At 36.7% G+C, this 26,997-nt stretch overlaps 1 protein-coding gene across 1 annotated transcript in view; it reads right to left on the reverse strand.

The window, feature by feature from the left end:
* CCDC178 (coiled-coil domain containing 178) overlaps positions 1-26,997 on the reverse strand; it is a 390,130-nt gene that overhangs the window by 131,369 nt on the left and 231,764 nt on the right. Inside the window, exon 18 of the mRNA XM_036245789.1 lies at positions 360-509. Coding sequence (XP_036101682.1) covers positions 360-509 — 150 coding nt within the window. The remainder of the gene's footprint in view (positions 1-359; positions 510-26,997) is intronic.

Consider the following 26,997-nt stretch of genomic DNA (forward strand, 5'->3'; position numbering starts at 1 on the left):
GGCTTTAGAGATGTCTCATGGGAAGTTACCTATAGATAAAATTGAAATTTGAAGTCTATGATAAAATACTTAAATGTATGAACTAAAAAAATTTGGTATTCCAGATCATAATCATTAAAAGCAAAGTAGTATAAAATGTTGAACAGAAACCAAGATTTTTATTTCCTGAGTATCCTTTCAAAATTAAATTTCAAAAGGTTGATAAAATATACAACAAAACTCTACAAAAAGAAAACATGCCATTTGGTGACATATAAAGGACCTCCATCAGATTGAAAACCATGACTGACCACTTGGTACTTTTTACATTATATATGTCAAGTAAATCATTATTTAAAAAAACAAAAACAAAAAACTACCTGTTTTTTATCTCGAACTGAAGAATCAAGTGATAACTGTCTAGCATATAGCTTGAAATAATTGTCCTTTTCTGTTAAGAAAATCATCTGTAATTTCTGATACTCTTGAGCTAAAAGTAGATTTTCTTCTAGTGAATCATCTTGTAGTTTCTAGAAGATAAATATGTAGATATATTTCATTAAAATCATTTTAAATTATTTTTGAATTTTCTTATCATTTGAATGATCTAAAAGTATTATATCATATATTGCAGAAAAATAATAAAACCTAAAAGGTGCTTCCCCAGACAACCATATGCTCCTTAGATTTCATCATTTTCTTTCTTGATGAAGGTTTTTTATTTATTTTTATTTTTGCATTGATTTATTATCATCTGTCTAAATTCTGTTCCCTCTCTTTTCCAGACTTCCTTCCCTAATGCTTTAGGAAGTATCCAGTCCTGAAAGGCTCCATACAGCATTCCAGGAACCTTCTTCCAGGTTCCCAGCCCTTTTACCTTTCTTCAGGCCCTACTGCTCAAATAGGTCGAAGACATTTGTCCAAAGGTTCAGAGTGGTGGCACTCACAGAAAACACTCATAACAGAGAGAAGGAAAGAGGAAAAGACAGGAGCAAGGAACTCAACATTTAGAAGCATCCAAAGAGAACCAGTATTTGTTACGAGTATTCTTTAGGTATATTAAAGGTTAAATCTCCTTGTGTGTGCAGCTGAGAACTTTGTGCCACCTTCATGACTAAGTAAATATATATCAAATTTAATACTAACCATTTAGAATAGAACCTTTGCAATATTACCCACTGGCAAATTGGGGGTGACCTACCATTTTAAATTAGATGTATGAATTCAGTTTAGCTGCTGATTCTTTTTATATTTTTAGCACAGAAATTTTCTCTGGTTCCTTAAAAAAATATGGAATTTGTCAATAGCCATAAGTATTTTCAAACTTGTAATTCCTCTGATGGCAATTTATTCTAAGCAAAAGCTTTATTCATTACAACATTATTTATAGAAGCAAAAAGTTTTCAAAAGATTTAAATGCAGATTAATCATGATAAGGATAATGATGATCAAATAACTAGATATAAAAATAACCATTGTGAAGCAATTAAAAAATGTGACTGCCATTATATCAAACCTTTGGTGTAAGTTGTTAAAAACATATAGTGTGGTATAAGAATGTGCACAGAAGAAATGTAATTCAGCAGAAAATTGCCTGTACAAATATTTCTGTATTTACACACTGGAAGATTTATTAAGGTCAACAAACATATTTCTCATGAAGGCCTGGTAACCATATTGATCCCTAATAATTAATACTATGTCAAGCTGTTCTTCAAAAAGCCAAAATGATGAACTGAGAACCATTTTAAATGTCCTTGTCCTCATTCTGGCACAATAATTTAATATTACATAATTTAAAAATTTTAAATATTTACTTGATAGAAACTTCTATCTAGTAAACTTACCTAAAACCACAGACTTATCTTTCAGTAGGAGAACAAAGTATCTATGAAAAATTTTATTTGGTGGAAATACTTTTTAAAAGATTGTTACAATTTTTTTTGATATCTTAACACTAATATTAAAATCTAATCCTCAAGTGATTAACTTGGAACTTTGGTAAATGTTCTGGAGGCAGGAGGAGGAATCATTTTAAATATGTTTCTTTGATTTAACATAAGCACAACTCTGATACCTGCTATATTCTATTTTTCAACTACGTCTCTTTTAAGCCTTAAATGATTACTATAAACATTGAATTTGAGAGGAATGTCACAAAGGGTGAGATTTACATTAACCTATTTAATTAGAGTAAATGCCAAGAAACGGAATTGTGTAGTTATGCCAATGAATCTTCAAAACATTTTTATATATCAGCCATGATATTTTTACACTACCATTTTCTAGCAATAGATATATAGAAGGATTTTCCTGTTCAATATCTATTGCTGAAAGTCATTGACCTTCAGTTGTGCAATAAAGTTGAAGTTTTTTTAATTTTAAATATTGGTATTCTGCTGACATTAGGTGTTGGTTTTTGTTTTATATTTAAGTGTGGTTCTACCTAACAACTCTGACTGTTTTAAGTTTAACCAACAGTATTATAACATGCAGATGAAACAGAAGGAATGATCATTATTGGTGGAAATATGTCCAGGAGAAATAATGCTACCAACTACTAGAGTTGAACATCTTATAAAATAATAGCAGTAGAAGATATTTAGTAACGGCACAAAGTTGGGTTTGGCAATATAATAAAAGGGTGAGAAGGAAGAAGAAACTAGTAAGATAAATAAGATAGTGATTTTCACTAGCTTTTAAATTCAAACCTAGCTGAATCTTATCCGTAGAATCTTTCTACTTAGGGTCTTGGCTAAATCTGAACTTGAAAAAAAATTTGTTTCTAAAACCATTAAGAAAAATTTTATTGTACTCTCTGTAGGTTAAAATAACTGCACTCTGTGTTGATTTACAAAATTGTTTCATTAATTCATTCATTTCCATTCAGTTATTTATTCATAACTTTGATAGACAGAGAGACAGATAGATAGATTTTTTTAGAGAGAAGAAGGGAGAAAGAGAAACATCAATGTGAGAGAGAAATACAGACTGGCTGCCTCCTGCATGTCCCATAGTGGGGATCAAACTCACAACCTGGGCATGTGCCCTAACCAGGAATTGAACCAGCAATCTTTTGGTGCATGGGATGATGCTGAACCAACTGAGCTACATCGGCCAGGGCTATTCATAATTTCTTATTTAATAATTACTGTATGACAAGTTCTGAGATATAATTGTGAACCTCAAAAATTTGTGGTCTTGTGGGAAAATTTATATTAAAATTCACATGAATATATAATTAGAAAGTAGAATATAAATCTTTTCCATGTATTTGTTTTCCATATGTTTTAAATTCACCCAAAAGGTCTAAATATAATACTTTCTCAAAGCCAGATTTATTAGTTTTTATTCAATTCCCATTATTAATGATTATCAAGATGATGAAACATTAGAAATATGGCTTGATACAGAGAAGAAACATGGTGAATATCCATTAATAGTTTCCATGTTACCTAGAATTTATTAAAAAGAATACTTAGCTTGATGATACTTTGTTTTCTATTATCTTAAATTATTTGTTAAATTTTGATGTTTGGGGGATATTGCAGCTTCTTATCCCAATATTTCATTAGAAAATAAAAATTATGTTTATAATGGGCTGAACAAAATTTATACTATAAGCTACATGAAGGATGAAACCATCATTTTGTTCAACTCTAAGATATGTTGCACAGAGCAGAGCTGACATGGGTGAACATGTTCTCAGTAAATAAATGAATGAAAACAGAATACCAGTTAGGAAATGCATATATTTAGTACTTTAAAACTACACAGCTTCTTTGCTCACAGCTATGAAATAACCTATTGACAATATAACCACCTATTATAATGAAGGAAATATTTATTATCTGACACTATACTACTTGAGAGGTGAAGATCTTAAGTATATAAAGAGAATTTGCACAATATGTTTTTGCACCAATAATTCTAAGGATATACCATCTTGTCTATACTCTTAGTAAGAGTACTTTCTCTGGGTGCATCTTTGACTTTCACAAAGTATGTGAACAACTCAGCATTTTTCTTGGTTCACCTAATTAACTAGCCTATGATCCCCAAAGTATTGAGAAACCATTGCTAAAGAAAGACCTGGTTTTCCCCTCTGTCACAAAAAATGCTGAAAAATGAAGGTAGATTGAGATTCCCCTTAGGTATCCAAATAGTAATTCTCCATTTTTTTCACTTGTCCTTTCTTATTCTTTTTTTTTTTTTAAATATGTTTTTTATTTATTTTTAGAGAGAGAGAAAGGGACAGGGAGAGAGAGAAAAACATTGATGTGAGAGAGAAACACCAGTTGGCTGCCTCCTCTACTTCCCCTACCAGGGATCAAGCCTGGAACCTGGGCATGTGCCCTGACCAGGAATCAGACTGGTAACCTCTTAGTGCATGGGGTGACGCTCAACCAACTGAGCCACGCCAGTTGGGCTCACTCTTCCTTTCCCCTTTGGGGAACAGAAAATTATAATAGAGATTATTTTGGACAAAAATATAGAGCATATATCATCTATTTATGTTTCACCTTGTGATATATATATACAAGAACTTAGAAATAAGGCTGAACTTGAATGTTAACTTACAAATTTCACACATAATGGAAAGAACTGGGACAATAGCAATTCTCTCAGTTATGTTATTATCCTTATTTTACAGAAAAGGAATGTAAGGCAAAGAGAAGTCAGGTGAGGCAAACTGTATTTTCCAAAAATGGCCACAGAAATACTTTCATATTCCACATGTTCTCCCAGAACCTTTTCACTCCATAACAAGAAGCACAGTCTGTTTCTCCTTCCCTTGAATCTGTGTAGACTGTGGCTTCTCCCACCAATAGAATATGGTGGAAATGATTAATGAAGTGATGTCCCACACTTGTTTATTTTAAAAGGTAGTTTTTTAAAAGACAGTTTATTATGAAAATCTAGCTTATTAAAAAAGCATACAGCTTCTTCCTGGCCATCTCTTTGTGGACATTCATCCTTAGAACCAGCCACCCTGCTATGAGGGATGTAGACCATGTAGGTAGGTATCCAGCAAACAGCCCTAGCCCAGGTCTCAGACAATAGTCAGCATCAATCGTGAGAGAATGAGTTATCTGAAGATGATTCCAAGACCTAGTCTCTCCCTTGTCCAGAGGATGGTTCAGAATGAGACAAGAAACAAGCTGGCCTTGCAGTGTCCTGTCCAAATTTCTCACACACAGAATAATGGGCCATGAAGTTTGGGGGGTATTTGTTATGTGGCCATAGGGAATGCGACACCAGGTATATTGTGCAAGATTACACCCATATTAAGTGAAGGACCTAGGCTTTGCATCTAGGCAGACTGGCTCCAAATCCCATTCTTCATTTTTGTTTTTTAGTATGTTTTTGTTTTTGCTTTTATCCTCACCCAAGGACATTTTTTGATATTTTGTTTGGATAGAGTGGGAGGGAGAGAGAGAGAAACATAGACGTGAAAGGAACACATAGAGTAGTTGCCACCCGCACGACCCAGCCAGGGCCGGGGACAAACTGCAACTGAGTTACGTATCCTTAGCGGGAACCGAACCCGGGTCTCTCCGGACCGCAGGCCGACGCTCTAACCGCTGAGCCAAACCGGCCAAGGCTTTTAATATGTTTTTAATAATTTCAGAGAGGGAGGGAGGGAGAGAGAGAGAGAAAAAAACATCAACATGAGAGAGAAACATTAATTAGTTGCCTCCTGTACGCACTCCAACCACCCTGACTAGCGACTGAACACAGTACCTGGACATGTGCCCTGACCAGAAATTGAGCCTGCGACCCTTTGGTGCATGGGAGGATGCTTAACCAACTAAGCCATGTGGGCCAGGGCCAGATTCCATTTTCTTCACCATCTAACATCCTTCATAAATATGAGCTAGCACTCTTCAAAACTAGGCAATGCTGTCTTTATAAAACCTAGTGGCATTAAAAAATCAAACCAAATAACAAAATTACTTTCTTCTAAGTCTTTCTCCACCAAGCAACAGCATTTTTTTTATAATCTGGCTAACAGATAGCTTGCTGACATTGATAAAATGGGCTGCTGAAGGAAATTAGAACTTGGTCTCCTTGGAAGCTACTTTTCATTGTAAGTCAATATGGGCATGATGGTTACACATACCCAGTCCCTTGTGTTTTTTGTCCTACATGATTCATATTTCAAGAGTTGGTTAGGCTAGGTGTATTCGCTGGCAAGACCAAGCACCTAAGTGCATAGAACTTGACAGCGGAGGCCTGCACAATCCTGGAGTATGGTGAAAGCAGCAGTATAATGCTACCCACCGACCTGCAGGCTCCCGCCAGATACACTTACCCAGGAGCAAGTCTAAATCCATTTGAACTGTTTTCTTCTTTAAATTTAATGTAATGGCAAAGGAGTTTTCAAAAAACTTTCTAAACATTCTAAACAGTTGGTTATAATTATAATATTAGCACTGTACATGCATGTATAGAAAACCTACATAGTTATTTACAAATACTAAACATAGTCCCAGTGCCTATGACTAAATTTATAATAATGTGTCATCTGTACCCTTAGTTATTCTTAAAACAGACAACTGGATCCAGTTTGTCAGGCAGAGGAGCTAACTAGGTCCGTATTTATTGTGCAGGAGGTTTTTTGTCCCAGTTTTCATTCTAACTGTCCTAGGCTGAGATGATTATGCGTGGCTGCCTCAGATGATCACTTCTGAAGATCTGCCATATTCTAGTTCTTGGTCATTAATAGTTTACTACAGACAGCTCCTTGCTTTCTTGCGTCTCGCCAGGGCTCTGCAGCCAGGTCCGCGTTCTTACACAGACTGCACCACTCTCGCGTTAGTCCTACAGTTGGAAAGAATTGACTTCCTACAGCAACCACCAGAAAACAAAACCTTTATTACTGGTACTTATTCATCAGTTTTACTCCAGAGCATCCTCACATTTAGCCTTTCATTCATTCATTTATTTGTTCATCATATCATTTGTTTAGCAGACACTTAGTAAGTTTATTCTATGGGTCCAGCTCTATGGCTATCCCAGGGATTAAAAAGATGGATAAAATGTGATCCCTGTTCACCAGGGATTATAGGCTAGTGTAGGAGGAGGCAGAAGTGTAAACAAGTCTATTCAAGGTATTTTTTGAAGTATCTCAAATAGATTCTCCCAGGTGGAACTGATTCTATCAGGTTGGGAGCAGGGTCAGAAAAGGCTTCATAGAAGAATAAAACCAGTGACCTGAATCTTAGAAGAGCCATTTTATCTGGCAGGAATAAAAGCTGTCCTGCCACACAGGTCGGTATACATCTCAGTACAGTTGCGTGAGTCAGTCAAGAGAAATGTTTTCTTAACTCCTTTAGGACTATTAGATTATTACCTGTGATTCATGTATTAGATTTTCATAGATCAAGTTTATGACTTTGAAATATTACTAATAGCAAAAACAATAAAATGTACCCATGTATTTAGAATCTTGTTGATGCATAGCTTCATAATAATACTTTATTCCAGGCACCCATGTTTCAGTAGCATGTGATCCTGTATGTAGGCTCACCCATGACACCATTGATATCATACTATTAAATCTCCACATTTGCCTTTGACACATTTCTACCAGTTGAGGGCACTGTGTTGATATTTGCACTCAGTAATATTTTGATGTTATTAAAGCGGGCCTCTGTACTAAGACTAATTCATAGACTGTGCAGGGGACAGATTTCAGAATACATGAGACACGGAGGCTCCAGGTCTCTGTTAACACTGTCACTTCAAACGCATTCTTTTTGATTAATAGGAATAAGCATGGGGAACACAGATGCTTAGAATAGATGCCAATTCGCTAACAATATAACAGACAGGGAGAAAACATAAACTTTATCACATACATCACCTACTGTGTGCATAGAGGTGTTATTGTATTGCTGCTCCCTTAAAATCTATACACCAATTACTACAGAAATGAGGGTGCTCCCCAATGTTTCCAAGGAGCAAGTCTGTAAGAATGATATGTGTCGATACCCTGAATCCTCAGAGGAGCAAATAACAGTTTTAACTCTCCTAGGACCCACTTCTTTGTCTGTGCTGCCATGGAAACTAGTCTCTTGTCCAACATGAGTTCTCTGATAATTAGTCTTGAACATGTTTTATTTGAAATGAACAAATGTATCAACACTGTTACATGCCTCAAACTCTATATATTTTTGTGTTTGACAAAATTCCTCTCTATTCACCAATTTATTTAAAAAAATACTTATTGAGCTAGTTGTATACACAAAGCACTATAAAAGATCAAAAAGCACCTTTATGACACTGTTGGATGAAAGCCTGCCACATACCAGCTGACCAGTTACACCTGTCCCTGCCAGAGTCTAGAGGAATCCTCTCCTAGCTACACCACTCCAGGACTCCCCCGTATGACTACATACAGGACTCCTTATCTTAGATCCCTGACAGGTTTACAAATTTAGCTACTGTTGATTTACTCAAAAATGTACTAATGTACACCATGACATTGCCTCTCAGAACTCAGAGAAAGGTTTACTGGATATTTATGAATACTTTGTATTAACCCTGCTTGTTCCTTATTATTTTTTACTCTGTTAAGTATATATGTATTGGACCAGGAATTATTGATAACAGCATGAAAAAATACACAATTTCAGGGCCGAAGGAGCTTGCAATCAGATAAGAGAATTGAGGCATTCACAAAGCTAACTACATCAGAATACATAAAACATGAGAAGGGATAAAAGACATATCCAAATAATAATCGTAGTTCCATGAGAGATCAGTTCCAGTGAAAGTGATGAGCGAAGATTCAAGGAAGAGTTCATTTGTGAACGGATTCTAACGGTATTTCATATACAGGCCCTGTATATGTTCTTGGCAAGGAATATCTGGCTTAGAAACACATCCACATTAAATATTTAAGAGCACCTGATTAATGTGGGTGTGTGTTCATAAAAAGAGAACAATTACCTCCATGTTGACTGTAGCATTTCTCCTTTGACTGCTCGATGGCTTTAGAAAATGCTATACAAATGCCACTTATATTAGCTATTAAATTCCTATTTGATCTAGTCTCCTTCAATATAATTGTATGTCTGCTCTAAGTATCTAGTATAACTGATTAGAGAAACAAATTATGTTATAAAAAAAAGGACACTAAAAATCAGTGTCATGTAATCTATAGCCCCAATACATTTCTCCAAGTTAAAATATATAATTTTGACTTGTACGGGTGGCTCAGTTTGTTGGAACTTTATCCTGTATACCAAAAAAGTTGTAGGTTCACTCCCCGGTCAGGGTGCCTGATTGATGCTTCTCGCTCTCTCTCTACCCCTTCCTCTCTCTCTAAAAATCAATAAAAAAATATCCTTAGGTGAGGACTTTTAAAAAGTTTTATATATATATATATATATATATATGATTAAATTGTATGCACATGCTAAATGACAGTCACAATAATTCCCCTAAATTTATTTATTAGTTATTAAAGTTTACATTTTAATCCTAAGTATATATTTGAGTTAAGTAATGTATCCATGTATCCTCTAATACTGCTCAAGATAGTAAATAAAAACATATTTGCATATTTTTTCCTTTTTAAATAGCTTTATGCATTAACACATTTTAATTACATTTCAATGTATCAGTATTTTAAAATATAGTTTTAGAGTCTGCTACTACTTTACCATTTCATGTAAAAACTGAACAATTTCCCCTTCATGTGCACCTGATTGGAGTAGTTTAAGATTTAGAAGGTTTTCCTATTTACTCACATTTTAATGATATACATTTCTACTTCACTGGTGGAAAAGGCTGATCAGTCACAGAAAGGTCAGTTAACACTAAATAGACCCTTTCTTTATGTAATTACAAAGAATAATATCTTTGTGCTGATGGCAGTGCACAGGGAGTGGGTGATGCAGAGAATTAATGTGCTGCCTTGTTGGCCCATGGGATAGAGATTCCAATACAATAACCACAACTTATTCTAATTATGCAGCTTTAAAAGGTCATCAGCAAAAAGAGTTAAGGAATTATCAGTTAACTTTATCATAAAGTAATAATGTACTACATAAATGCAGAGGCTGTAAGAACAGTACCTAGAAACTTTATTACAAATGAGAGAAAAACTGACCTAAAGGGTTTCAGAATATATTATGACATAAATTAAATAAAGTCATTGAAAATTAAAATGTATATTTGTAACTTCCTATTGATGTGGTTAGAAAACCTGATCTCACCTTATGTTTGTAGAGACTGCTTATTTTTGAAGATATTTGTTTAAGTTGAATGCCGCTTTCAAACATCCATGTTATACCAGAATTTAAATATTTCTTTAAAAAATCCATTTGTTATAAAATAATGCATGCTGGTTATATTATACACAAATAATAGAGAGGTACATGAAGTAGAAAATTAAAGCACCTATTCACAACAGCAGCCATTTTTATGCCCAAGGGAGAGTATTAACAATTTGGTGTAAGTCCATGGGAATAAAAATTTTTTAAAATTTTTTACTTTGACAATGAAAATATGGAGGCCAGGAAACTCCATTTCTTGTCCAAAGTCACACAGGAAGAGAGCAATATTAAGGGTAAGCTATCATCTTATTTCAGTCTAACACCCTTTCTGGAAGCACATCACTTTCTAATCTTGGATGTGAGTGGAGTCCTTAAGATTTTAGACTGATATGTATGAATGCTCTAATTTCTAAATACTCTGTAGAATTACATCAGTCTTTGAAAACGAACTGGATGCTCATAGAGAAAAAGTTTGTTAAAATGAAAAAACTAAAAAAGCCTCAGTGTAAGGGTCAGGAAACATTGGCCCTGTTGTCACAGAGGTGCCAAATATAAGTACAGTAAATAACGTTTAGTCTAATAAAATATCCTTATATCAAGAGTCATTATTAATGCTTTTTATTTTTGCTCCTTTCAGTTAGATATTAAGTCAGACATCCCCATTTCTAAGAAATAAAGATCACAAGTATCTCTAATCACCTGAAGTTGTTTTTCACCTTAGAGCACTGTGCAAACTTTGCAATGTATTTCAAGTAGAAATAGGATTTTAAATACCTAAGGTATAAAACATACAGATGGCCAACAGACACATGAAAAGAAGCTCAATATCACTAGTCATCAAAGAAATGCAAATCAAAACCACATAAGGTACTACCTCACACCTGTCAAAGCGGCTATTATTAAAAAGAAAAAAGATAACAAGTATTGGTGAGGATGAGAAGGAAAAGGAACCCTCACCATAGTTGGTTGGAATGTAAATCGATGCAGCCATTATGGAAAACAGTATGGAGGTTCCTCAAAAATCTAAAAATAGAAGTTTCAAAAGAGATGGCAGCAGGCAGGACCAGAGGGAGAGTGTGTGTGTGAGAGAGTGAGCGAGTGTGTGAGAGAGTGTGAGTGGATGTGAAGTTGGATGACCAAACCGGAGCAGTGCAGAGCCTCGGAGCAGAAGGTTCCTGTGCGGTGGACTGAAGCAGCCTGCTTCCACGGTAAGCGGCTCTTCACAGTGCTTCTCCCTGTGCCACAGAGAGGTCCCATCATTTTGGAAGATCCCAGGACTTCCGTGGGAGGAGGCAGTGGGAACTGCTAGGGCCCAGCAACCTGAGCCCACCAGAACACCTGGTACCATCAGACCAGTGGACACTCTGTGTCAACACAGACTGGAGCACAGTAGTGGAGCTCCCAAGGTACTGGTCGAGGAAGCCACAGGCAGCCTGTAGCCCAGCACCATCCCCCATAGTAGCAGCCTGATGAGAGTTGAGATATAACCCCAACAACAGAGGCTGGGGAGCAGAAATCCATCCCCAGGCAACAGAAGCACAGACCAGCAGCTGAGACCCATCCCCCAAAACTACAGCAAAAGTTGAACAGCTGTTGAGCCCCATGGGGCAGCAGCACTCCCCAACCACTAGTGGCTGAAACTGGGGCTTCACAGAGGCCTGTGCAGTCCAGTAGCCCACAAGAGCAGTGGGAAGCTGGAGCCCTAGAGAGATTGGAGCCATCCAGCTGCCCACCCGCAGGAACTGCAGGGTGCGGGGGCACCAGAGAGGCCAGTGCCACCCAGCAGGGACTGTGTGATCTAGTTACCCATGGGACCTGTGAGGTGCTGAAGCACCAGAGAGGCCTGTGCGGCCCAGCAGGGACTGTACCATCCTATTACCCAAGGAACCTGCAGGTTGCTGAAGCACGAGAGAGGATTGTGTGACCCAGCAGTCCATAACATAGGCATAGAGCCTGGTCCCCAAAGGGACTGTGAAATCCAGTTACCTGCACACCTGCAGGACGCTGAAGCACCAGAAAGGCCTGTGTGACCCTGCTGTGCACAAGATAGGCATAGAGGATGTGAAAAGAGAGGTGGAGTGAATAGAAGCTAGGCAGAAGATCTCCCAGGACCAAATGAGAATCACAACAAAAAAAAAGACAAATCATCAGAAAAAAGCAACAAAAAAGCAGCAGAACAGAACCATATAACCAGGGACACTGGTAGGATCTGCAGAGGCAAGAGAGGGTGGCAGGCTGGGAGCCTACGGACAGCAGTAGTCTTAGCTGTGAGCAGTGGCCTTGGGGAATAAAGACCAAGCACTCTCCACAATGCAGAGAGCCAGGACAGAGCGCTAAAATAGCTACAGCCACTCACCTGAAGGCTATGGAAGAGGGAGGGCAGACTAAACTGGAAATCTGTGGGGACACCCAGGATTTGGAGGGCACTCAGATTTTTTGCTGAGTTGCAGCCACGAAAGACTGTGGCCAGTGTGCTCCTGCCCAGGGCTGTGGGGAAAAGCTGCAGTCCCCCCCCCCACCCCCCCACCCCCCCCCCCCCGAGATTAAGCCTTTCCCAGGTGAGGCAAAGAAATGCAAATTGAGGCTCATTAACAACCAGCATGTATCCCACCCTCTGGAAATCATCTTATAAAGAACACCAGGACTACATTCTAAGGCACTTAGTAACTGAGACTACTAGCCATGAGGAAAAAGCTAGAGAAAAACTGAACCTTTCCTGGGCTTGCAAATCTACCCAGGAAAGTAAGACTTGACAGTGGTGTTTAACGTGGACCCACCCAGGCTCATCTAAAACCAGTAGAGGGAGCCACAAACAGCAGAACACCAACACCCACAGGGAAAATTTGGCAGGCTCCAAAACCCACTGAGATAGCCAAAATGGTGAAACACTAAAACAAATCCCAAATGAAAGAACAAGAGAACTCTATCAAAGATGAGGTAAATGAAATGCAGCTAAGCAAATTATCAGAGGTAGTAGAATTTAGAGCCATAATCTTGAGGAAGCTCAACAGAATGAGTAAGGATATCAACACCATGAGTAAAGATATAGAAACATTGAAAACAAACCAAGTGGAAATGAAGAATGACATAGCAGAAATCAAGAACACATTGGAAGGACTAACCAGTAGAGGAGAAGAAGCTGAAGACTGGATCAGTGAATTAGAAGACAGGGTAGAAAAAATCAACCAAACAGAAAACCAAAAGGAAAAAATAATTAAAAAACAGAAAAACAGCTTAAGAGAACTGTGGGACAACTGGAAATGTAATAACATTCACATCAGAGGAGCCCTGAAGAGAAAGAAAATGGGCACGGGTTAGAGAATATATTTCAAGAAACAGGGACAGAAAACTTTCCTAACTAGGTGAAGAAAGAAGGCATTCAAGTTCAAGAAGCACAGAGAACCCCGAGTCGGAAGAACCCAAACAGGTCCACACCAAGAAACAGAGTAATTAAAATGTCAAAAATTAAAGACAAAGAGAGCATCCTAAAGGCAGCAAGAGATAAGCAACTGGTTACCTACAAAAGAAACCCCATAAGGCTCTCAGCTGACTTCTCAACAGAAACACTATAGGCCACAACGAAGTGGCATGACATAATCGAGGTCATGAAAAACAAGAATCTGAATCCAAGACTACTCTGTCCGGCCAGGCTATCATTCAAAATAGAAGGTCAAATAAAGAGCTTCCCAGACCAAAAAAAAATGGCTAAGGGAATATATTAACACCAAACCAGCACTGCAAGATATGCTAAAAGGTCTGCAGTAATTAGTAGAAGAAATAGGAAGAAAAATAGAACCACTCTAAACAAAAATGGCAATAAATAAGTACATATCAATTATCACCTTAAATATGAGTGGTGTGAATTCTCTGATAAAAGGACACAGAGTAACTGACTGGATAAAGAAGCATGACTCACATATATGTTGTTTACTACAGACCCACCTCACAACAGAAGACTCACAAAGGCTGAAAGTGAAGGGATGAAAAAAAATCTTTCAAGCAAATGGAAAGCAAGAAAAAAAAGCTGGGATAGCAATACTCATATTTGATAAAGTAAATTTCAAAATGAAGGCCATAACCAGAGACAAAGAAGGCCACTATATAATAATGAAAGGATCAATCCAACAGGAAGATATAACAGTGATAAACATATGTGCACCCAATATAGGAACAACAATATATATTAAATTTTTTTGGAGGACTTCAAAGGAGAAATCAACAGCAATACAATCATCGCAGGAGACTATAATACCCACTGACATCACAGGATAAATCTTCTAGACATAAATTTAACAAGGAAACACAGACTCTAAATGAAGCACTAGACCAAATGGATTTATTAGATATCTACAGAGAATTACACCCCAAAACTTCAGAAATCACATTCTTCTCAAGAGCACATGGCACATTCTCAAAGATAGACCACATGTTAGGACAAAAACTAAGTCTCTACAAGTTCAAGAATATTGAAATCATATCAAGCATCTTCTCAGATTATTATGGCATGCAACTAGAAATCAATTTCAACAAGAACATGCAAAAACATTTGAACACATGGAGGCTAAATAGCATGTTATTGAACAATAAATGGGTTACCACGGAGATATATGAAGAAGTGAAAATCTTTCTGAAAACCAATGAAAATGAACACACAACAACACAAAATCTATGGGGTGCAGCAAAAGCAGTTCTGAGAGGGAACTTCATAGCAGTCTATCTTGCTACCTTGAGAAGCAAAAAAAATTTCTAATAGACTATTTAATCTCACAACTTAAAAAACTAGAAAGCAACAAAAAGAAAACCCCAGAGCAAGTAGAAGAAAGGAAATAGTTAAGATCAGAGCAGAAATAAATGACTTGGAGATCAAAAAAAAAAATCAAAGGATCAATGAAACAAAGAGCTGGTTCTTTAAAAAGATAAACAAGACTGATGAACCCTTAACTAGACTCACCAAAAAACAAAGAGAGAGAACCAAAATATACAAAATCAGAAATGAAAGAGGAGAAATAATACCTGACACCGCAGAAATACAAAGGATTGTTAACAGATAGTATGAACAATTATACGACAACCAATTTGACAATCTAAGTGAAATGGACAAATTTCTAGAAACACATAGTCTCCCAAAACTGGACAGGGAAGAGATAGAAAACTTGAACAGACCAATAACAACAAAAGAAATTGAAGATGTAATCAAGACTCTACCAGCAAACAAAAGCCCAGGCCCAGACGGCTTCACAGGGGAATTTTAATGAACCTTCAAAAAAGAACTAATACCCATACTCCTGACACTATTTCAAAAAATTCAAGAAGAAGGAAGACTTCCAAAGTTGTTTTATGAGGCCAGTATAATTCTAACTCCAAAACCATAAAAAGGCACTACAAAGAAAGAAAACTACAGACCAATATCCCTGATGAACATACATGCCAAAATCCTGAACAAAATACTAGCAAATCAAATCCAGCAACACATCAAAAAAATTATTTACCATGACCAAGTGGGATTCATCCCAGGGATGCAAGGCTGGTACAATAATTGCAAATCAATAAATGTGATACACCACATAAACAAAATGAAGGATAAAAATCATATGATCATATCAATAGATGCTGAAAAAGCATTCCACAAAATCCAGCACCCATTTCTAATAAAAACACTCAGCAATCTGGGAATAGAGGGATATCTACACATAACAAAGGCCATATATGAAAGACATACAGGCAACATCATACTCAATGGGCAAAAATGAAAAGCGTTTGCTGTAAGAACAGCAACAACACAAGGATGTCCACTTTCACCACTCTTATTTAACATAGTACTGGAAATCTTATCCACAGCAATCAGACAGGAAGAAAAAAAGGAGGGATCCAAATTGGAAAGGAGGAAGTGAAACTGTCATTATTCGCAGATGACATGATACTATATGTAGAAAACCCCAAAGACTCCATCCAAAATTGACTAGACTTAATAAATAAATTTGGCAAAGTAGCAGAATACAAAATTAACGTCAAGAAATTGATGGCATTCCTATACACCAATGATGAACTCACAAAAAGAGAAACTAAAAAAACAATCCTATGTACCATTGCAGAAAAAAAATTAAGGTACCTAGGAATAAACTTAACCAAAGAAGTAAAGGACCTTTTCACAGAAAACTACAGGTCACTGAAAAAAATAGAGGAAGATATAAAAAATACCTTGTTCATGGATTGGAAGAATTAACATCATTAAAATGTCCATACTACCCAAAGCAATCTATAGATGCAAAGCAATCCCCATCAAAATACCAATGACATGCTTCACAGATTTGGAACAAATACTTCAAAAGTTCATATGGAAGCAAAAAAGATCTGGAATATCCACAGCAATCTTGAAAAAGAAGAACAAAGTTGGAGGGATCACATTACCAGATTTCAAGTTATCCTACAAAGCCACTGTAATCAAAACAGCCTGGTAGTGGCACAAGAACATGCAGATAGATCAATGCAACAGAATAGAGAACCCAGAAATAGACCCAAGACAATATACTCAATTAATATTTGACAAAGGTGGCAAGAGCATACAGTGGAGTAAGAATAGCCTCTTTAATAAATGGTGTTGGGAAAATTGGACAGCTACATGCAAAAAAATTAAACTAGACCATCAACTTACACCATACACAAGAAGAAACTCAAAATGGATAAAAGACTTAAATGTGACTCATGAATCCATAAAAATCCTAGAAGAAAATGTAGGCAACACAATTTCAGACATCATACACAGCAGAATTTTCACTGATACATCACCTAAGGCAACAGAAACAAAGGAGAAAATGAACACATGGAACTACATCAAACTCAAAAGCTTTTGCACAGCAACAGAAACCACCACCAAAATGGAAAGACAACCCACTGTTTGGGACAGCATAATTGCCAATGATATATCAGATAAGGGGTTAATTTCCAATATATAGAGAGTGCTTATACAATTCAACAAAAGGAAAACAAAGAACCCAATTAAAAAATGGGCAGAGGAACTAAATAGACACCTCTCCAAACAGCATGTACAAATGGCTAAGAGGCATATGAAGAAATGCTCAACATCACTAATCATCAGAGAGATGCAAATTAAAACAATAATGAGGTATCACCTCAAAGCTGTCAGAATGGCTGCCATCAACAGATCATCAAACAAGTGTTGGCGAGGGTATGGAGAAAAGGGGACTCTAGTACACTGCTGATGGGAATGCAGACTAGTGCAGCCACTGTGAAAAACAATATGGTGTTACCTCAAAAAATTAAAAATTGATCTTCCATTTGACCCAGTGATCCCTCCTCTAGGAATATACCCTAAGAAGCCTAAACACCAATCAGAAAGAATATATGTACCCCTATGTTTATAGCAGCACTATTTACAATAGCTAAAATCTGGAAACAGCCCAAATGTCCACCAGTAGACGAATGGATAAAAAAGCAGTGGTACATATACACAATGGAGTACTATGCAGCTATAAGAAAGAAAGATCTATTATCCTTTGAGACGACTTGGAGGGATCTGGAAAGTATTATCCTAAGCGAAAGAAGCCAAACAGAGAAAGACAAGTATCATATGATATCACTTATTTGTGGACTATAATGAACATAACAGTCTGAGGAATGGGGTTGTCCCAGAGACATGGAAGTGGGGTACAGACTGACAATCCCCAGAAGAGGGGGTTGTGGGGAAGAGATAAACCACAGAACATATATGCATGTATGCAGGAACAGTAGACATGGACAACAAAGCTGGGGAGAGGGTGCAAAGGGAGGGTGATAGGGGAATCAGTGGGGGGAAGAGGAGAAACATCTGTAACAAAAATAAATTAATTAATAAAAAATAAATAAATAAATAAAAATAGAACTATCATATGGTCCAGCAATTCTCTCTCTGTTTATCCAAAGAAGAAGAAAACATTAATTCAAAAAGATATATGCACCTCCAAGTTTTCTGCAGCATTGTTCACAATAGCCAAGACATGTAAGCAATCTAAGTTTCCATCAACAAGTGGATGAATGGATAAAGAAGATGTGGTACATATATATATATATACAGTAGAATATTACTCAGCCATAAAAAATACAATCTGGACATTTGTGACTACATTGTGGACCTAGAGGGCATAATACTAAGTGAAATAAGTCAGATAATAAAAGACAAATACCATATGATTTTACCTATATATGGAGTCTAAAAACAAATGAACAAACCAAATAGAAACAAACTCATAGATGCAGAGAACTAATGGTTTTCAAAGGGGCAGGGGGCTGGGGATGAGCGGAAAAGGGGAAGGGAATTAAGTACAAAGTTTTGGCTATAAAATAAACCACAAAGATGTAATGTGCAAAATAGGGAATAGAGTCAATTACATCATAATGACTATGTATGGTGATAGGTGGTTAACAGACATTGTGGTGATCAATTTGTAAGGTATATAAACATTGAATTACTATGTTGTACACCTGAAACTAATATAATACTTGATGTTAACTATAATTAAAAATAAATTTAAGCCCGGGATGTTCTGGCTCAGCGGTTAGAGTGTCAACCTGAGGACCAAAGAGTCTCGGGTTCAATTCTGATCAAGGACACATACCTTGGTTGCAGTTCTGTCCCTGGCCCTGGTCAGGGTTGTGTGGGAGGCAACCAAATCAATGTGTCTCTCTTACATTGATGTATCTCTCTCTTTTTTTCTCTTCCTCCCTCCCTCCAACTATCTGAAGATGAAAGGAAAAATATCCTCAGGTGAAGATTAAAAAATTTTATTTTTTAATAAAATACCCAAGGCAATTCTCTATAGATTCTCAACTTGAGATGCATCTACTCCCCTAAACAGCTTAATCCCAATATGGAAAAAAAATCACGTTCTAGGACTGGGATCATCAAACCATGACCCTCCAGCCAAATCCAGCTTGTGTCCTATTTTAGTAAATAAATGTTATTGGAGCACCATTACACATGCACTTCAAGATTTTCTATGGCTGCTTTTACTCTGCAGTGGCAGATTTGAGTAGGCTGGAGAATGAGTGGACTGCAAACACTATATTTACTATCTTTACCTTTGCATAAAAAGTTTGCTGACCTTCTCTAGACCCTAATTAAAATATTAGTATCATGCAAAACAAAGTACCAATGTAGAACTCTCATTCAAGATCTATTTAGGTTGTACTTATGCCTATGTACAGAAAGCATTCTCCTCATTTTTCCAGCAGAGGCACAAACTAAGGAGACATAGTCAATTAATAATTCAAAAATGTCTCTGAATACTTAAAAAATTATGAGATGTTTAGGAGTTCTTAAAGTACTGTACTCCCAAAATGGACACAATAACTTTGCAGAGTTGTCAGAGCTTTTAAAATACCGTTAGTGATGTCCAAATTTATTTACCTTACACCTTCTTTAATTACATGTGGTTCATGTAGTCTTTCACTGTAGGAACTTAGAGGTCTGTTAATTTTTCTATTCCTGCAACTTCTGTTTTGGGGGTCCAGAATTAACTTTATGTTGCCAAGCTAAAGTTTAATTTTGCAAGTGCCATAGGTGTCCATTCATTTTCAGACTAGCTAAGTAAAATGTAGAGGTCACCAACCATGAACAAGTGTAAAGTGATTGGGAGAAATGCACTAGATATACATTATAGCAACACAGAGAAATATTTAAAATATAGTGGTGTGTACATACAGAGGAAAATTAGCCATAAAAAAGAATATAATCTTATCATTTGTGACAGCATGAATGGACCTGGAAGGTGAAATAAGTCATTCAGAGAAAGACAAATACCATATGATTTCACTTATACATGAAATCTAAAGAACAAAATAAATGAACAAATAAAACTGAAAGAGACTCATAGACACAGAGGGCAGACTGGAGGGAGACTGGGTGAAAGAGGTGAAGGAATTAAGAATGCAAATTGGTAGTTACAAAATGGTCATGGGGATGTAAAGTACAGCACAGGAAATATACTCAATCATATTGTGATAACTACGTATGGTGTCTGGTGGGCACTGGAAATATCAGGGGAGTACTTTGTAAAGTATAACATTATCTAACCACCTTGATATACACCTGAAACAAAATCATGATGAAAGTAAACTATAATTGAAAAAAAATTTAATGAATAGTGGTGAGTAGAGAAGACAGAAGAAGAATGACAAATATTGCATAATTCAGAATGTGAGGAACAATATGATGAGAGTTGAAGAGAGACAAGAATTAAGGGGTGGAGGGCAAACAAATCAAGAGTTAATACTTAGAGGATGTGTAGATTCTATATAGTCAGCAATGACACTGTCCTCTTTACATGATTAGTGAATGGGCTCCTAAATCTTCCAGGTTTCTCCTTGGGTTTAATGAAAAACCCTTAAAATAGGATAAACCAAACAGCAAACTTTGGAAATGCATCTCTGCAGCAGTGGGTCTCCAGGAGCCACCACCCTAAGACTTATCTGTATAAATGGTCAAAGCAAATGAAACAATAAAATAATCTATTGTTATAACTCTTTACCAAATTCACGTTTGTTTCCCTCTATGCCTTCTTTCTCTCTTCTCATCTTTGTTTTTCTCTAACTTACTTATTCATTTATTTTCCTGTTTCCTCTTTCCTTACTTTTGCTTCCTCCTCATTATCTTTGTCAAGGATGAATTCATTCAACTGCCTAAGGTCCTCTTGTCATCACACTCCATCCTAAAGATACCATCTTCTCATATCATCATTTCCTCAGCCCACTATTCTTTTTTTTTTTTTTATCCTCACCCGAGGACATTTTTCCATTTTTTGTTCAGATAGAGTGGGAGAGAGAGAGAGGAACAGAGAGAGAGAGAGAAACATCGATGTGAAAGGAACACATCGAGTGGCTGCCACCCACACGACCGACCAGGGCTGGGGACAAACCGCAACCGAGGTACATGCCCTTAGCGGGAACCGAACCCGGGTCTCTCAGGACCGCAGGCCAACGCTCTAACTGCTGAGCCAAACCGGCCAGGGCTCAGCCCACTATTCTTTCCAAGTCACTTCTTTTTTCCACATTATGGTGTGATAATAGAAGTGTCTCAAAGAATAAAAACCATTTTGAAAATATAAAGTGACCCACTTATTTATTCCCCATAAAATAAGATACTTCATGAAAATCCAACATAATAGATGAGGGAAGGTGAAATGTATATCGTGCAATTCATTTTATAGCTGCCGTTTTGTGATGTTAGCTAGATATTAATTTGGATAGTTGTGGGAAAAAATGAATAAACTGAAAACTTTGGGTCTCTTTGGAAAGGTTGATTACAGATATTTTGTGTTTCTGTATCAGTGTGGCATGTCAGCCTGGCAGGGAGGCACCAGAGTGCCAATGTAATTGATACCATTGTAATTAGTTATTAATAATAGGAAAGGAGCAAAGGGGGAAGCTAGACATTGTAGGCATTTCATTTGGGCAGCTTCTTCAGGAAGCTGCAACTTCACACTCCCCAGGAAACCACCAGCCTATTCCCAGCAAAACACTGGAGGAAGGGATCCAACAAAAGGATAGTAGATGCATGCCCAGTAAATTTGGGATGACATAGGGAAGGTCCTTGCCTGTCAGTCAAACCTGGGAATGGAGATGGTTGGCCAGAAGGGTCTGGGCCACTACAAGTTCCTGATTCTCTCTATTGTTGCTCTGTGCTCTTGTGTTCTTGGCTTCCTTGCAGTCCATGTGGCCATGTGGACCCCACACACAATGGACTGATGGACTGCAACTAGCCTGATGCTGGGCTGGACTTTGCTCCAACATGGAAAGGAAATTCTGGACACAGACTCTGATTTTAGCTCTGCTGAAGCCCCAGCTATACTTCTTCTATGACTGGGCAAAGGGAGATGGGGCTTTGGAATCTGAGGATTTAATTCCACAACAATAAAACTCACTCATTCTTCCAGGCAAGTCTCAGAAAATTATTTTTCTGAGATGACAACGTCTCCCCTGCATTAGCATGATGAGTTTGCATAAGTAAAATCTGTATCAAAGACAAATATATTCTTATACACACAGAGAGATATATATATAAGTAGTTTCGTATTTTTAATCTATTGACAGATATTAAAAAAAAAGAGAGAGAGAATGAAAAAAACAGAACAAGCTGGGATCTCCTCAGGAATGATGCTGGACACAAAAGCAATAAACCTGGCATTTATAATAAGGTCTTTGTTATTGAGAAGTAATTCCTAATTCATTGACAGTGAATGCTGTGTATATGAACTAATATGTGGGGAAACGTGTAAATATTAATATTTTCAACCTTTATTTGAAAACAGGCACTGGGTAAGCCTCAGCCAGTAGTATAATACTGTACTATGAGTATCTCTGTCACTGCAATCATGATTTATTAGGAATCATATTTTATTAATATTAATATAATATCTATAGTATTAATTCACCCTTTTGTGAACTTTGTATCTTATTATATTTTTGCCCCCGTGTTTGGTGCATGGTGGTCTCTCCATGGACAATATTGAACGAGTGAACAGATGAGAGGAACTGCATAATACACCTTGTTGAACACAGAGTTACCTCCGCAGAGGAAATGGATGGACTGAAGAGTACTGATTTTTATTTTCATCAAAGTATCTACTCCTGCCACGTGTTCTTAAATGAGTGTACTTTTCAGGGTATTATACATGGATGGCGTTTTATGGCTTTTTCTTTTATTCTATGGAGAAACATTTCACAATTCATTCTTATAACGTAAAAACATAGGAATTTATCCACTTACATGTTTACTGAGAAAAATAATAAGGTTTTCAGTTCTTTAAATCCTAGTTTGTAGAAGCATTTTACTGTGGAATCTGTCTGTGTTGCATTCCTTTTACTTGTAGGTTCTCCATGGAAGACTGACAGAATCTAAGCTACCTGCTTTGCTGACTTGACACACTTTGCTAAGCTGTGCTCTCACAACTCAGGAGATTAAAATTTTAAAAAATAGACAGTTTCACACACAATAACTGTAGTTGATTTTTTTAAATTACAGAGGCTCTTTACTGTTGCAGATGGATATGAACACTTGAAGAAAACTGAAAGTAATATATAAGAATACAAAAGCGGCACTCAAATGGCCTTATCCCATAGATTTCTGAACAAAGCAATCATAAATTCCCTGCATATTTCAGTGACTTAAATATGAAGAAGTGATATGTGTTTTTGTTTTGTTTTGTTTGTTAATCCTCACCTGAGGATATTTTTCCATTGATTTTTAGATAAAGTAGAAGGGAAGGAGGGAGAGAGAGGGAGAGAAACATCTATGTGAGAGGCACACATTGATTGGTTGCCTCCTGCACAACACTGAACAGGGTGGGGGATTGAACCTACAACCCAGGTGCATTCTCTTGACCTCTTGAAGCCACAACCTTTCGCTCTGAGACCTGATGCTCTAAACACTGAGCAAACTGGCCAGAGCTATACGTGATTTAAACAGAAACAACACTGCGTACCCCTCTCTCTTCAGATGCGATAGGCAGTGCTACTCAGTTCCATAGGATTCATCGATTCTTTGTTTCCAGTGTTGCTCCCTACCCCTGATATCCCTCACAATGTCACACCCATTTTCTCCTCATGAACGTTTCTTTCTTTCATTTTTTTTTTCAAAAACAAAGAAAGACGGAAGAGCGAGCCTCCTGGAGTCAACTGCTACGTCCACTCCAGAAATCTTCAGTGTCACACAGTTTTTACCTTCCTTTGATCTCAGAGAAATGTTTGGCCCAAGGATAGCCATCATGTGGAATCCTGTTCATACACTATTAGGTGTGGAAATTTGGATCCACCCAAATGGAAGGACTCATGAGCTTGATTTTGAACAAAATAATATTCATGGAAGATATCTGAAGTCCGCAAAACCATCCAGACATTTGTGATCGAGTTAGCTCTTCAGAAGGTATGTCCTTGGGGGTTCTCATGGATAACTATTAGAGCTCCAGTCCTGGAAACCTATATTCATAGGTTGCTACTCTTCATGGCAAAGAACCTTGTAATGTGTCTAAGGACACAGATCTTGAGATGAAGAGATTTTTCTGGAGTATCTAGTTGGGATGATCTAATCACATGAATTCTGGAAAGTGAAGAATCTTTCCAGGCTGAAGTCCAGAGGAAGAAAAGAAGCAGCAGAAGAAAATTGAAGCATGAGACCCATTTCCTTCCCCCTCTTTGAAGACTGAAGGAGGCTACAAGCCAAGGAATGCAGATGGTCTCTAGAAGGTGGAAATAGCACTCAGCTAACAGCTAGCATCAAAACAAGGACCTAATTCTCACCACCACAAGTCAGAATGAGCAAGGAAACAGATGCCTTCCTCAAGTCTCCAAAAAAAAATGCAGCCCTGCCAACAACTTGATTTGAACCCAGTGAGGCTCATGGAAGACTTCTGACAAACAGAGCTGTAACATAATAACTTAGTTGTATTTTAAGCCTCTAAGTTTGTGGTAATTTATTATGGTAGCAATATAAAACTAAGGGGATCCAGGTATTTATTGTGTTAGCTAGTAGATTTATAAAAACGAATAATATATTTCATAGAAAGTAAGTTTAATGGTGGAAAATCAAGCATTACAGCTTCTTTGCAACAAGTACATTAATAGGTGAATTTTAAAACCTACTCAATAATTTATTTATTTTGCATAAAACATTTGTTTTCTATTAGTATGTAAAATAACTTGTAGCATGTCACTGAAAAGACAATTCTAACATGATACAGACTATGCGAAAGCTCCTAACTAAATGTTTGCTTATGTTAACAATTAAACTATCATCTCTAATTTGAAATATTTTTTTTGTCCACTTGGCAATTCATTGATTACATCTTATAGTTTTAATATTACAGTTAGTAAAAAATATTTGATAGTCTTGTGTTTCTCCATCATGATTAAACATAAACATAAGTATATTATGAACTTCCTATTGTAAGTAGAAAAGTCTCTCCAGTTAATAACTTTTACATGATTAACTTGTCTGCTGATTAGCTGACCATGCAAATGTTTTTAAAAAGTGTTTATGTTTTGAAAAATTGTTTGAATTAGTAAGAATTTAACTTATAGTTAAAAATCAATACCATCACAACAACCAAAAAAACCCTTCTATTATAGATATTATTTGTGCTAGGGAAATTATGAAAAACAAAACTTAGCAAATAAGCAAGCCATCCCTGTGTGTTATCAAGGTCTTGTTTTCTCTTTCTTGCTGCTGTTCTGGGTGTATTTCTGCACGCCTATTTCTGAGCTGTAAGTTGGTGTGGTTATAGCACAGTAATGTGCTTGTTAACTTTATTAAAGTGGTAGCTGAGCCCAGCCCGCCCCCTCTTTCTAAGTCAGATGTGTTAAGACAAGGCAACACAATTCCTAACGGACATTTTGCAAGCTTCCCCGCCACAGGAGAACAAAGACCAGGAGAACTGGTCAGCCAAGAAATGCTGGACACCAGGAATCAAACTATATAAGGAACTAAAACTGCCAAAGAAGCACCAGATCACACATCGCATTCCTGCAGACCCAAACCCATTGCCCAAACCTACCAACCAACACCCCAAAGCTCACTGATGACAACAGCTTCCCACCAGAGGATGCATATAAGGACGGAACTCTAGCTCCTCGGGCAGCCATCACTGACCCAATACCCCATGGCTTGGTGATGTGTAGCCCTTCCCTTTGAATATCCCCATCCCTCATCCCCTTTTCTTTCAATAAACCCAATTTTTCTTTGTTCACCATCTGGGATTGCAATTAGCATGCCCGAGCACCACACTACCAACATTGACCTTTCCTTTCAAGACATAGTTACTACAAGTAAGATTTAAGTATGGTGAGTGATATAAAACCCAAATATATTGCTAGGTTAAAAATGTGTTGGGTGAATAATTCTTTAAACTCTCATAAATATTAACCAATCATTACAAATATACTAATAGACAGATAGCTGGGTTTCTGAGATAATCATACAGCTTTATGTCTAGATACATAATACAAGAAGCATAAACTTGTCAAAATTGCTCTTCTAATCCAGAATATATATTCAATACTCACCTTAATTCTGTTTTACAAAAAAATGCCAACTTTTTGCAATTGGTATATATCCTTTATAAAAGGATATATATAATATGAATTGATAATTTTTATAAATGAATGCACCTATATAATTACCGCCTAGATAAAAATATTTTTTTTAAAAATCATCCCATAAGCTTCCCTTGTGTCCATTTGCAGTGAATAAAGAACCACACTCCCAACACACAAGTTTGCTTGTTCTGATCTTCATATAATTATAATCCCACAGTTTTCTCTTTTTTGAAAAAAATTAATGTTTTAATTACAATTGACTTACAATATTATATTAGTTGCAGGTATACAACATAGTGAATAGAAATTTATATAACTTATGAAGTGATCATACCTGTAAGTCAACTACCCATGTGACATCAAACATAGTTATTACAATATTCCCTACATAGATATTTTCTTGAGCCTGAGATCTTTTATTCGATATTAATTATTAGATCCATTCACATATTTTTGCAGCAACATTTTGTTATATTGTTAAATCCTATTTCATTGTATGAATAAACTACAATATATCCATACTACTGTTAATACATTTTTGTGGGAGTGTTATTATGAATAAAGCTGTTATTTACATTATGTATAAAATATTAACATATTTTGGTGCATATGTGCACTAATTCCTGACATATAAAAGTAAAATCAT

Source organism: Molossus molossus, unplaced genomic scaffold (assembly GCF_014108415.1).
Source record: "Molossus molossus isolate mMolMol1 unplaced genomic scaffold, mMolMol1.p scaffold_m16_p_6, whole genome shotgun sequence".
NCBI lineage: Eukaryota > Metazoa > Chordata > Mammalia > Chiroptera > Molossidae > Molossus > Molossus molossus.